This window comes from Ammodytes marinus (genome assembly GCF_949987685.1).
Source record: "Ammodytes marinus genome assembly, chromosome: 14".
Classification (NCBI taxonomy): Eukaryota; Metazoa; Chordata; class Actinopteri; order Uranoscopiformes; family Ammodytidae; genus Ammodytes; species Ammodytes marinus.
Window position 1 is genome coordinate 22,963,233 of NC_137218.1, and position 11,976 is coordinate 22,975,208.

The 11,976-nt window shown below is 41.1% G+C and overlaps 1 protein-coding gene across 1 annotated transcript; it reads left to right on the top strand.

Moving 5' to 3' along the window:
• Positions 1-323: 323 nt before the first annotated feature.
• Positions 324-11,976, top strand: cfap58 (cilia and flagella associated protein 58; the record flags this gene model as incomplete). The annotated part of the gene is made up of 17 exons (XM_080041489.1): positions 324-569; positions 1,150-1,298; positions 1,387-1,537; positions 2,366-2,560; positions 3,024-3,161; positions 4,635-4,794; positions 5,357-5,439; positions 5,576-5,767; positions 5,858-6,019; positions 6,389-6,535; positions 7,663-7,803; positions 8,424-8,647; positions 9,138-9,246; positions 9,452-9,556; positions 10,288-10,407; positions 10,915-11,039; positions 11,862-11,976. 17 exons carry the CDS (start codon positions 324-326, stop codon positions 11,974-11,976), a joined length of 2,562 nt encoding a protein of 853 aa, XP_079897615.1.

Genomic DNA, 11,976 nt, shown 5'->3' on the forward strand with positions numbered 1-11,976 from the left:
AATTAATTACTCTGCTGTCTATTAGCTTTTAAATACTGTAACATGCATTGTCAAATACAAGGTCAACACTTGAAAATGACCCTTTTGTGAAGTAGCCTAAATTAAGTAGGCCTAAATTCAGCTGTCATAACTTTGCCCGGTGCCACCTGTTGTTTAGTTATATCATTGGATATCCCTTTTATCCCAGGACTTAGAGCCACTCTAAGCTTGGTCTCACTTTGAACGTATTGACACATTTTTAACTTACAGTGTGTGTGTGTGTGTGTGTGTGTGTGTGTGTCTCTGCTGTATTTCCCTAGGAGACAGGACCTGTGGAGGAGGAGATGTTGGAGTCCTTGGAGGAGTTCCAAATGGTCCTCAGTGAGCTGGTGGGGGACGAGAGCATGGAGAAGGTCCGGGGCGAGTACGAGAAGCTCATCCACGCGCTGAAGAAGTCCAGAGACAACGAGAGGAGGCTGATGTCTAAATGCAGGGAGCTGAACGCAGAGATCGTGTCCAGCTCAACTAAAGTGGCCGCTGCTCTGAAACTCACCCGGGAGGATGAGACAACAATCACTTCACTAAAGAGGGTATACGTTGCCAAAACATGGAGAGCATGTTGTATTTATTTATTAATTTATTTGGTTGTTTGGGGCCCTGATTTGGCATGATATCCAACAAGAAGAGACTAGATGAATCAGTTGATGGAGCTTGTGTTGTTTGGTATAGCAAGTTATATTGGATTCAAAGGTGGAGGAGTCAGCGATTCTGGAGAATGCTTGTTGTCCAAATCACTTTTTGTCAAAATCAGTCGATATCTCCTCACGATCTGCTACCGCTTAGTAGGCTATACTGTATGCGCTGAAAAAAAAAATCAAGTGTTATTAGGCCTAGGCTCTGTAAACAAACAGGCATGTTGCAAAGCTATGGTGGTTCCCCTTGGTTTACACACACTTTGTTAAGATACTGTACCAGTTTACTGAGCCTAAACTGTGTATTAACACCAGATTTTTTTTCATTGCTCAAACAGTATGGACAGCCAGGTTGTGGAACGTGAGGAGATATTCACTTATAAAAAGTGATTTTGACAATAAGGATTCTCCAGAACTGCTCACTCCACCTTTAACTTAGTTTTTTTTTGTCTACAACTTTTCTTTGCTTTCACTGCAGGAGCTGGACAAAGCTTGGAAAATGATCGATGCGGCTCACGAAAAAGAGAAGAGAGACAAAGAGACCATCAGAAATGTAAAAGAAGAAGTGGCCAACCTCACCAAAATGGCTGCACAACAGCAGGGCTTCCCTACAGACAAAGAGCAGAGGTGTAGTCCTCCTCCCCAATGATGATAATCAATTTATTTTGTGGATATTTTAGGCCAATTGGACCAACTGTCATCTTGTTGTTTTCAGCGATCTACTTCAACTGAGTGAGGAGTTGACCAAGGAGAGGGATCAGCTGCTGGTAGACGTGGAGGCTCTGAGAGAAAAACTTGACAAGGCCATCGCCACCCAGCAGGAGATAGAGGCCCAGCGAGATACTGCCTTAGAGAATATTGCTCAGGTAAGTGCATGTAAATTCTCATATATGTTCAAATTTTATTTTATTGGCAGAGATACAAGTAGTCTGTATGATGGAAGAAAATAATCTCATGTTGAGTTTTAATCAAGTGTAAATTCCCGGAAAATTTTCCTCGATTTTCCAACAGCAAAGTAGACATTCAGAAAAGCAAGGAATCCGATTGTTTTGAACTTGTTACGTTACGTTTGCACTTGCAGTAATTTACCACAACAATGAATCTGCAGATGGCCATATGAACACACAAGTCAAACGGTACATAGTTAAACAAAAGCTTTTTTTGCCAAATTTGTAAGGGAAATCTTTACCTGTGTTGTATATGACTAGTTCCAGTTACGATTCAGTCTTTTTTTTTTTGCCACAATTAGCACATTAAGTTCCAGAGTTGGGGATCCAGCAGTGAGGAACACAGACTGCTCTACTGAAGCCAGGGGGTTACCACTGCCACGAAAAGAGTTAAATGAAATCTAATTCAATTCAATTCAATTCAATTCAATTCAATTCAATTCAATTCAATTCAATTCAATTCAATTCAATTCAATTCAATTCAATTCAATTCAATTCAATTCAAACTACTTTATTAATTCCGCTAGGGGCAATTAGTTATGAACAGGTCTTTTACACAGAACACATGTCAGAGAGGAGCTATAGAAAACTATAAATAAATAAATTATACATATTGTTAATACTATATAAGTGATATGCATTAAAACCATTATGATCATAAGTTATGTTTAAAAAAATAAAATAATAATAGAATGAATAATAGTCTAATCTGAAGCCAAGCTGTTGATGCTCTGTGTCTAAACCCAGCTCCAGCAGGAGACCCAGGTACAACAGAATGAGATTTCCCGGGAGATGAGGTTGAAGGAAAAGCTGGACAAGGAGGTGAAGCAGCTGCACACCGACATGGAGGCCAAGATGGCCGACATCAAATCTCTCAACCAGCAGGGCCAGAGGGCCAAAGAGGAGCAGCAAAGACAGGAGCAGCAGCTCAAAGAGTTAAAGGTGATACTCTTTATGGGGCTGTTATATCTATCGCCTTAGTTAAAAGCACAATATTATACATGATTATATATGTATATATTTTGCTTAGATTTCCATTAGTATATGATTCTATATTTAACATCATCTCTCTGGTATATGGTATACCCCCTGTTCCAACCATTGTACAACAAAAACTGTATGGCAACAAAGTACAGTACAGGAAACTCAAAACCAGCTTACATTTAGATCATAGTAAGGTGTTGGGCCACCACAAAGCAAAACAAATGTTATTTTAACCTGTGCACTTGAATAAAGAAATATTCCCCGGGGGATATTATTGTCAGTGAATCTTTTATCGTCTAGTTAGGTTGACCACAACCTTTTAAGACCGATGTATATTTAATATTATGGTTTATATCATACCGTAACTGTATTGCACTAATGTAATAATCATACGTTTTCCCTTCTTCCCTGGCTGTTACAGGTCTTGTATGAGCGATCCACCAAGGAGTTGGAGCAGGTGCAGGTGAAGAACAGCAAGCTGCAGCAGGAGTGTGAGCAGCTCTCATCCGTCAAAGAACATCTCTCTTTGGAAAACCAGCAGAGCGCAAATGAGCTCAAGGTATGCCTCGGGCCACATATGGAGTTATGAAAAGTGTAGGCATGTTTTTCGGAACCGCTTTTCCACTCATACTCAGGTAGGTGGGCGGTTTTCAATGGCGAGTGCCTTATTTAGAAAGAAGGCCACAGTAATATTTTTTTTTGAGACATAAGGGAATTCTATTTGACATTTTTCCTAACAATACCATTCTTTTGGAAATCTCCTCATCAAATCACTTAAAAAAACTTTCATCAGCATTCTGAAGGGGTCCAGTGGAAAGAAAAGTTATGTACAGTTTGCCTGCTAACTCATGGCACAAGAATGTGTCTCAAATCCAGAATACCTGTTCATGGATGATATGATTCTGTCTCATTGAACCACAAGGGGGCACTGCTCTCTCAGAAAAAGCTCATAATGTGTTCTGTACTTTATCCCACTCCCAGAAAAAAAAGAAAAGAAGATTATAACTTTTTCCTTCATTTCTTAAAGGTGCTTTGAGGGACTTTTTTAATATTTCTGAAACAGTCTAATTTTTCCTCTGATGATCACGAATTACATGTAACAGCAAACGAGACCATCAGTGCAAAGAATGCTATTTCTATACAGTTTTTCTTAATTTCTTTGTCATGGGTCCCTCACCCAGGAACTAGAACTCACCCAGTTAAACACTACAGTTTTTGTACAAAGGGGGTGCAATAATAATAATTAACATTAATTGAAAGTTACTTGTAGCACCTTTTTAAATAAATTGTTTGAGGGATTTAGTCAGAGAACACATTTGAGTCATAGACATAAGCGCACGCACAGCAACATTTAAGGCCGAATTCCACCGGCTGCATCTCCGGTCCTTCTCCGCTCCAGCACGGCAGAAACAGTAATACAATTAAGAGCAGTCAGTGGGTGAGTTTCCACCACGTCCGCTGCACCGTCTCTCTGCTCTGCTGCTGCTCCAGCTCTCCGGTGAAATACGCAGTGCTTCTATTTCTGCCGGATGCCTGAGCTCACCGCATCAATTTAGCACAGAACACATCGAGATAGACAGGAACACAAGCGCCGACAAAACAATAAAACCTCCGGTTAATTTTCAAAATAAGACACTCGGTGTTCACTGCAGGTAACATTCTCAAAACAGAGACACATACAAGCATGTCCACTGTTCTTTTACTCGTTCGGATGGAAATAATAACCTTCCGTGTGTTCGTTGTTGTGTAAATACCATATAGGAGAATCATATTATCAAGAGCGATCGCCCGTCACTTTTATTACCGCGGGAACTCATCGTTCTCGCGACTCCAGCTGTTCAGCGGAGCTGGCCGTGCCTGCTTTGAAAACGGAGCCGGTGGGTATTGACGGACGTGGGCGCACGGAGCAAAACCGTTGGACACCGCACGCGCAGCCAGTGGAATTCCGGGGTTACTCATCCACTCATCCATTCAAAAACCCCTTCCCTTCCTCACTACTTCTTTGTAAAGCTTAATTGGTTCTGCCTGTCAGACAAGAGAAGAGGAGGTGAGTCAGATGCGTCAGGAGATCTCCAAACAAACCAAGATGAGAGAAGCCATTCAGAAGAAGTTCCACCAGGTGGAGGACCAGAAGGCAGACGTGGACGTGCAGAGGGAGACACTGAAAGCTCAGATCGCTGGGCTGGAGAAAGGTGTGGGAGAATGCCATGTTCTATCATAGACACACACACTTCTGTATGTTGCACAGTAATAAGAGTACAAGCTTGGTCCACACACAAACACAATGTAAAATAGATAGAACTAAACTATGCATGCTGTCTTCTACCAATTTAACTTTTCCTTGCATTGATAGTGCCTCTCACTCTCGTTCGAATCTCTGGAATTTATTTATTCAGACTTCACTTAAGACCTGCTCAGTTAATTAATATGTAATATTGGCACCCTCATGGAAAAGGGTTAGGTTTTAAAGGTTAACTCGTTCCTATACACTAGGATTGTGGGTTGTGTAGTTCCTGATATCCAGAATAAACAATTTCTCTTGAAACAAAGGTTGATATCATACCAACTTGTGTCATCTACAGGAGAATACACCAGTATATACACGTTAGCTTTTGGTCATTTTTCCTTGGACATTTGTATTCATTACAGTTCATTATCGGCCATTGAGAAAATGAATGGGAATTTTGTTTCCGGAACCACACTATTGAGCTTTATAGACCATCAATATAAACTGACCTATTCCGCCCTCTGCAGATCTTGAGTCTTCCCGAAAGCAAGTAGAAACTGACAGGAAAGCCATGGAAGAGCTGGTCCGGGAGAGAGACATCTTAAATAAGGTATGCATTGTAGTGTTCATTAGGTGTGGGGCTGACATTACAATAACTATTTTCATTGTGGACTCTCTTTTGGTGCTCACACCATACCAATACAAAATGTCTGTATTGTGAACTACAATACCTCCACTCACAATAGAACATGATCAAAGCCACGCAGTCGACTGAGAAGCAGCAGAGTATTGTGAAGCTGCTGGAGCAGGACAAGAGCACGCTGGAACATGAGATCAGCGGCTACCGCCAGGAGGCCCACAAGCAACGCAGAATCATCCAACAGCTAGAGAAGGAGCGAGACCGCTACATCAACGAGACCAGCAACCTCATGCAGAAGGCAGGCTATGCAGTATTTGGATCCATTTTATACTACAATATGACTTTTTTAGTTTCTTATGTCTCAGGGGAATTTTCCATCTTTCCACAGGTGCAACAAAAAGTGGGTGATGTTGAAGTGAGAGAGATGGAGATATTTGATTGGAGGAAGAAGGTCACGGAGGCAGAGTGCAAGATCAAACAGCAGGAGAACCAGCTGGAGTGTGTGGTGTCTGAGAGGAACCTCTACAGCAAGAACCTCGTAGAAGCTCAGGTACCAATCATGACAGCTGTACACTTCCAGACTGCATCACACCAATAGCTAACAGGAAATGGTATGTTTTAAAATAGCATGTTTCACTAAGGAATGCATTGTTTTTCATTCATTCCTTTAAAGTTTAGATCCTTGTGTTTGTAATCTGTAATTATATCTGAAAGATGACTAGTGCTACATCTGCCCACACTTTGTCCTTGGCTGACTTTCTCATATTAACTTTCTGACCTCTGGTTACAGCTGTTTAATGTCTATGTAATTATACAGTATATATATATAATATATAGTTTATATAAGTTTAATGCTGATTCTCTTTCACTTTCTTTCTTTCTCTCTTTCCTCTCCTTCCTTTCCCCGCCTGTCTCTCAGGAAGAGATAGCAGAGATAAAGAGGAAGATGAAGACCATGAACAACCAGGTGACCCGACTGAGAGATGAGATAACGGGGAAGGAGCTGTCGCTGGCCCGGGATCAGCAGGAACACAAGCGCTTAGAGAAAGACAACGAGGCCCTCAAGGTACTGTCTGTAGCCCGGGTCAGGTGTGTAGCTAGGACCCAAATGCAGCATACAACTCACAGGTTTCCATATGTTCTTATATGTGGATAACAAGAAAAGTCGCAAGAAGGTAGGAAACATAGGTATACTACTGTCACAGGCAAACACTCTACAACAGGGGATTGCTGGAGAGTCTTGTATGAGATAATTTGTTATCATTTGTTGTGTGTTGTCCTTGTTGAGTAGCACTGGGAACCATTGTGCCAAGTCTAACCTGAAGAGAACCATTCAGAGTGGTTGTCCACTCTTTTAAAGATACCTTTACTTTGCCAGGACCTTTTGTGTAAATGTAAATGTACTTTATTTATACAGCCCTTTACAACAGTCCTTTCGGTGTACCAAAGTGCTTTACAGGATTGAGCAAGATAAAACACGATAAGATAAAATCAAACAAGACAAAATCAAACAAGACAAAATCAAACAAGATCAAAACAAGATAAGATCAAGATCAAAGTGTCATCACGCTACTGTGTATTAAAAGCCATCCTGAATAAATAGGTTTTTAGCCTGGATTTAAAGAGGCCCAGGTCAGAAATGAGACGCATGTCAGTGGGGAGCTTATTCCAGAGCCTGGGGGCAGCAACAGAAAAGGCTCGGTCACCCCAGTGCTTGTATCTTGACCTGGGCACTTCCAGCAACAGTTGATCGGTGGACCTCAGGACTCGACCAGGATTTTGGATGGTTAAAAGCTCAAATAAATATGGTGGGGCGAGCCCGTTACGTTAAGTTTAAAATCAATTCTAAAAAGGACAGGAAGCCAATGAAGGGAGTTAAGAACTGGTGTGATGTGCTGCCGTCTGTTGGTGTTGGTTAAAAGACGGGCAGCAGCATTTTGCACGAGTTGCAGGCGACTTCTTGGAGACGCCAACATAAAGCGCATTGCAGTAGTCTAGCCTTGAACTTATAAGAGCGTGGATGGCTCTCTCGAGGTCACAACGCCTTAAAAACATTTTAACTTTGGCCAGAAGACGTAGCTGGAAAAAGCTGGTTCGAACAACATTGCTAATTTGTTTATCAAACCTGAAGTAGCTGTCTAAGGTCACTCCCAGATCTTGTGCTCTAATCATATGCTGTGTGTCCTGCTACAGGGGGAGGTGCAGTCCATGAAGCTCCAGCTAGAAGAGTCAAAGCAGCGTGTTGACATTCAGAAAGCAGAGCAGCAGAAACTACAGAGGATTATAGCCGACGCTGAAGCTGAGCAGATCCAACAGAAGAAACAACTGGAACAGGTAAAGTGAGAGAAGGAGGTAGACAATATGAATGAGACTGAGGCCATGTCCACACTTACATGGGTATTTACTATTTCCTAACCGTATCTTTTTCTGTGCGGTTTGGCCTTTTGTCCATAAGCAAACGGCACAACCAGACATTATAACCAGGGGGTTTTGCAAACTCCTGCCAAAGTGGAGATTTAGGAATACTCAGTAATTCTGTATTTGTGGGGACTAGTGTTAAATGTTTACATCTACTGAGCATGCAACAACCTCGATCAAGAAGATGCTCGATGCGCATGCTCACAATGTTCTTCTATGGTGTTTGACGTGACACATACCGCTACATACCGGCCTGACATGATTAGATCAGTTTTTTTCAATGCTTCTTTTGCAATATCGTGTGTATGGAGAGATAGGATTTTTTTTTGCAAACAAATTTTTACTAATTAATTAAAAAAATATATATATTTGTGTATGTGTTGACATGGCCTCAGAAACCTTATTATTATTATTATTATTATTATTATTATTATTATTATTATTATTATTATTATTATTATTATTATTATTATTATTATTATTATTATTATTATTATTATTATTATTATTTGTCGGGCAACACGTTCACTCTCCAGGTGATGAGAGAGCGGGACAACCTGGGCAAACAGCTGCTACGGCGCAACGATGAGCGCACGCTGCTGTTTGAGAAGATCAGGATCCAGCTGTCCATCCTCAGCAAGGGAGACTTCCACTACAGCCAGCGGATGGAGGACGTCCGTCTGCTAAAGCTGGAGATCAAGAGGCTGAGGCGCAAGAAGAGCATCCTGGACAAGAACGTACCCAACACAGAGGACCTGAGGTAAAAGACAGCAGAGGAAATGAGTGCAACCAGACAGTCAGCGTTGCATTGAATTGCTCTGAGAGGAGAGGAGAGTAGAGAGAAGCAGGCCAGCATGGGAGAGAGAATGAGGTGACCTACAAAGTGCACTATCTAGAGCAGAAGAGTAGGATACAGAGAGAGAGGGATGGAGCACAGTGGAGACAGAGCCAGAGTCAGAGGTGAGGATGGCCTCATTTCAACACGTAGCTTTCAGAACATAGTCAACTGTATTCTATTTAAACCAGCATGTATATCGTTAAGCTTTCCGCATTACATTAAGACTTCAATCAACTTTTCGTCACTTCATTACCTTCATTTAAATATTCAAAAAAAGCTTGTTACCTCACCATGAAGGATGAGTAGCTTATTATTTTTTGCCATTACCTTCCTTTGTTTTCCTTACAGTTGATTTAAATAGTCTTCAACTTAATCATGGGACGACTATAGTATTTTAATTGTGTTGCTGCAGACGAGAGCTGTTCCACCTGCAGAGGGAGCTGCTCAGAGAGAGAACGAGGAACAGTGTCCTGGAGGACCAGCTCAAGCCCATCAACATCCACCGCTGGAGACGACTGGAGGTCAGGCCACTGGTTTAAACAGCATCCGTCGGCATGAGGCCTTATTGTTTACATGACAGCTTTGTCATCAACAATTACTGTTTTCATATTGTTTCAACACTGTGTCAAAGACATCTTAATTTCTAGTATTAATTTATTATTAAGTATACGTCGTTATCCAAAGGTCAGGCCAGTAACATTCTTTAAACGGCTCTCCACCCCACAGGGCAACGACCCCGGCAAATATGAACTCATCCAGAAGATCCAGAACTTACAAAAACGACTGATCGCCAAAACACAAGAGCTTGAGGAACGTGAACTCCTATTACAGGTAGAGACGCTCTCCTCAATGTGTACACACACAAGCACACAGCAATGTGATGGTATGTTACTGATTATTACCTCTGCTCCTGGTCATTGTAACTGTATTCAAGCGGGGAAGTCTAGTAAAACAACAGAAGACGAATCATCATGAGAGGTTATCATGACAATTTATTTTGAATTCTTCCACAGCAAAGAAAAAACACTTCAGAAAATGTTAGTGTTTAGCTGAAATAATTAGATTCCTCTGATAGCTATTGTATCAGTCCAATGGTGTTTTTTCAACATGGTCATCATTGTAAAGTTAACCAAAGCTATTATTCGTCATATAAAACAGTTGTTTCTCATAGTCTCATTACTTCCACAAATCATCCCATTTGTGACAAGGTTTGTGATGGTTTTACTTTTTGTTCTAACAGTTTGTAACGGTCAACAACAAATCCTGTGGAAATATGTTATGTTATGTTACTCAAACAGGACTATTTTCAGTGGATTAAATCCACATTTGGTGCTTTGGTGAGTAGTTGGGGCAGCAGTTATAAGAAAGCAGGGACACTGTCAATGAATGGGTACTCATAGATCTAGATACAGTAGAGGTTGCAAGTTTTCCTCTGGAACATGTGTAGTGCTTTGGTGCCTTTTCCTTCCTACATGTAATAAACTGAACCAGCTGTTTTGAGTGCTACCTCTCTCTCTCTCATAAGTTGAATTTTTATTTGCGTCTATTTCCTCCCCACCAAGGAAAAGGAGAAGCTGTATGTGGAGCTGAAGCACATTCTGGCCCGTCAGCCTGGTCCAGAGGCCGCTGAGCAGCTCCAGCAGTGCCAATGGACCCTCAGAGAGAGAACCAAAACACTCAAGGTCATTCCTCAAAGCCTTTTATTGCCAGTCAGAGCATATCTTTTTTTACCCTGTTTCACCATTGTCTTTCTTGCTAAATTCCACTCCTGTCAAATTCTTACTCGTTGTGTAATTGTAAAGTATTTTCTCGTTTAACCAAATTCACTTCTTAAGACAAATTATATTTCTGATCCGATTAAGATATTTGATTAAATGTCAGTGGAATTATTTCAGTATTGTTAAATAAGTTGCTTATTTACAGTATATTGCAATCAATGTCTTCAGCAACTTCAGATCTGTGTCCATTTGTTGTCACAATCACTTCGATATAATGACTTTTTAGAGGCTATTGTTTACATTGACAGTTCATTCAGTCCGTTTTTTTTGTCCACTAAAACAACCCAATATTTTAAGTATCCATATGTATCTAAAAACTGTTATTCATAATAACACCCAGAACAGATACAACATACAAGCTGTTTGCTTCTCTGCATTCATATGTACATATATTTTTATTTTATTCTGCAGGCCTTGATAGCAGAGCTGAGAATGCTCGATTCCAAGATGAACGAGTACAAAAGTGAGAATCAAAGTTTGGCCAATGAGCTGGCGAACATCAAGAAGAAGTACCTCAGTCAGAAAAAGCTTCACAGGTGAGCTTGACCTTTGTTTTAAATCTAATTTAAGTAATTCTGAGTAATTACAACAACAATGTTGGCCATCTACATGAGGTAAGCCTTCGGTGATCCTGCAGGGATTCTATACCATCTGCTGTATATCAGGTTTTTTCTTAGCAGTAGGATCAACAACTGAAACATTTCTTGGGCTCTTCTTTGAGCTCCAATGATAGTGTCAGGGGGGTTACACCAGTTTGTAAACACTGCCATACTGAGAAATACACGAGAGTTTTGTGGAGCTGATATCTATCTATAAAGCAAGAAACGTCTGTCTGTCTGTGTGCCTGTCTGTCTGTGGCTCGCATATCTCTCTGACAGTTAGTCAGATCAGCCTGAGCTTCCCGATGTGGCCTCGACAGTGATGCTAATTCAGTTAACGCGTGTCAATGGCGTTTCCCATTTAAATTAGCACGGTCTCGGATAGGTCTGCTACAGGTGAAGGTAAACACGATCGCTTCCACAAAATGTTTTATATCCGTTAAAAAAAAAGAAGCTAAATGTGTAGGCTACATCTGTTTCTGTGTCCCACTTTCATAGACAGGTTACATTTAAGCATGCATAAGCTAATACCTGCTTCCTACGGGCAATGCACTAGTAGGCTTAATCAAATTTGACTCAACTCGTTTGGCGATGGCTTGAATTTACAGTAACTATTAAAAGCTACACACTATAGCTTTAACACAGCATTTGTTGATGCGTACACAATGCACGGTTCATTAAATGCAGGTAACATGACGTATACTGTGGTATCAGTTTGGTTCACTGTCTGATGTACTGGAGCTCTGTGTGTCTCTTCAGTGAGCAGAGGATTAAGAGCACCACGGCAGAGCAGCTGGACATTCTGCCTCAGCTGAGCAGCAAGCCCCACTTCACCGGAGGAGGCTTCAGGGTCGAAAACCCCGTGAGAAGATAA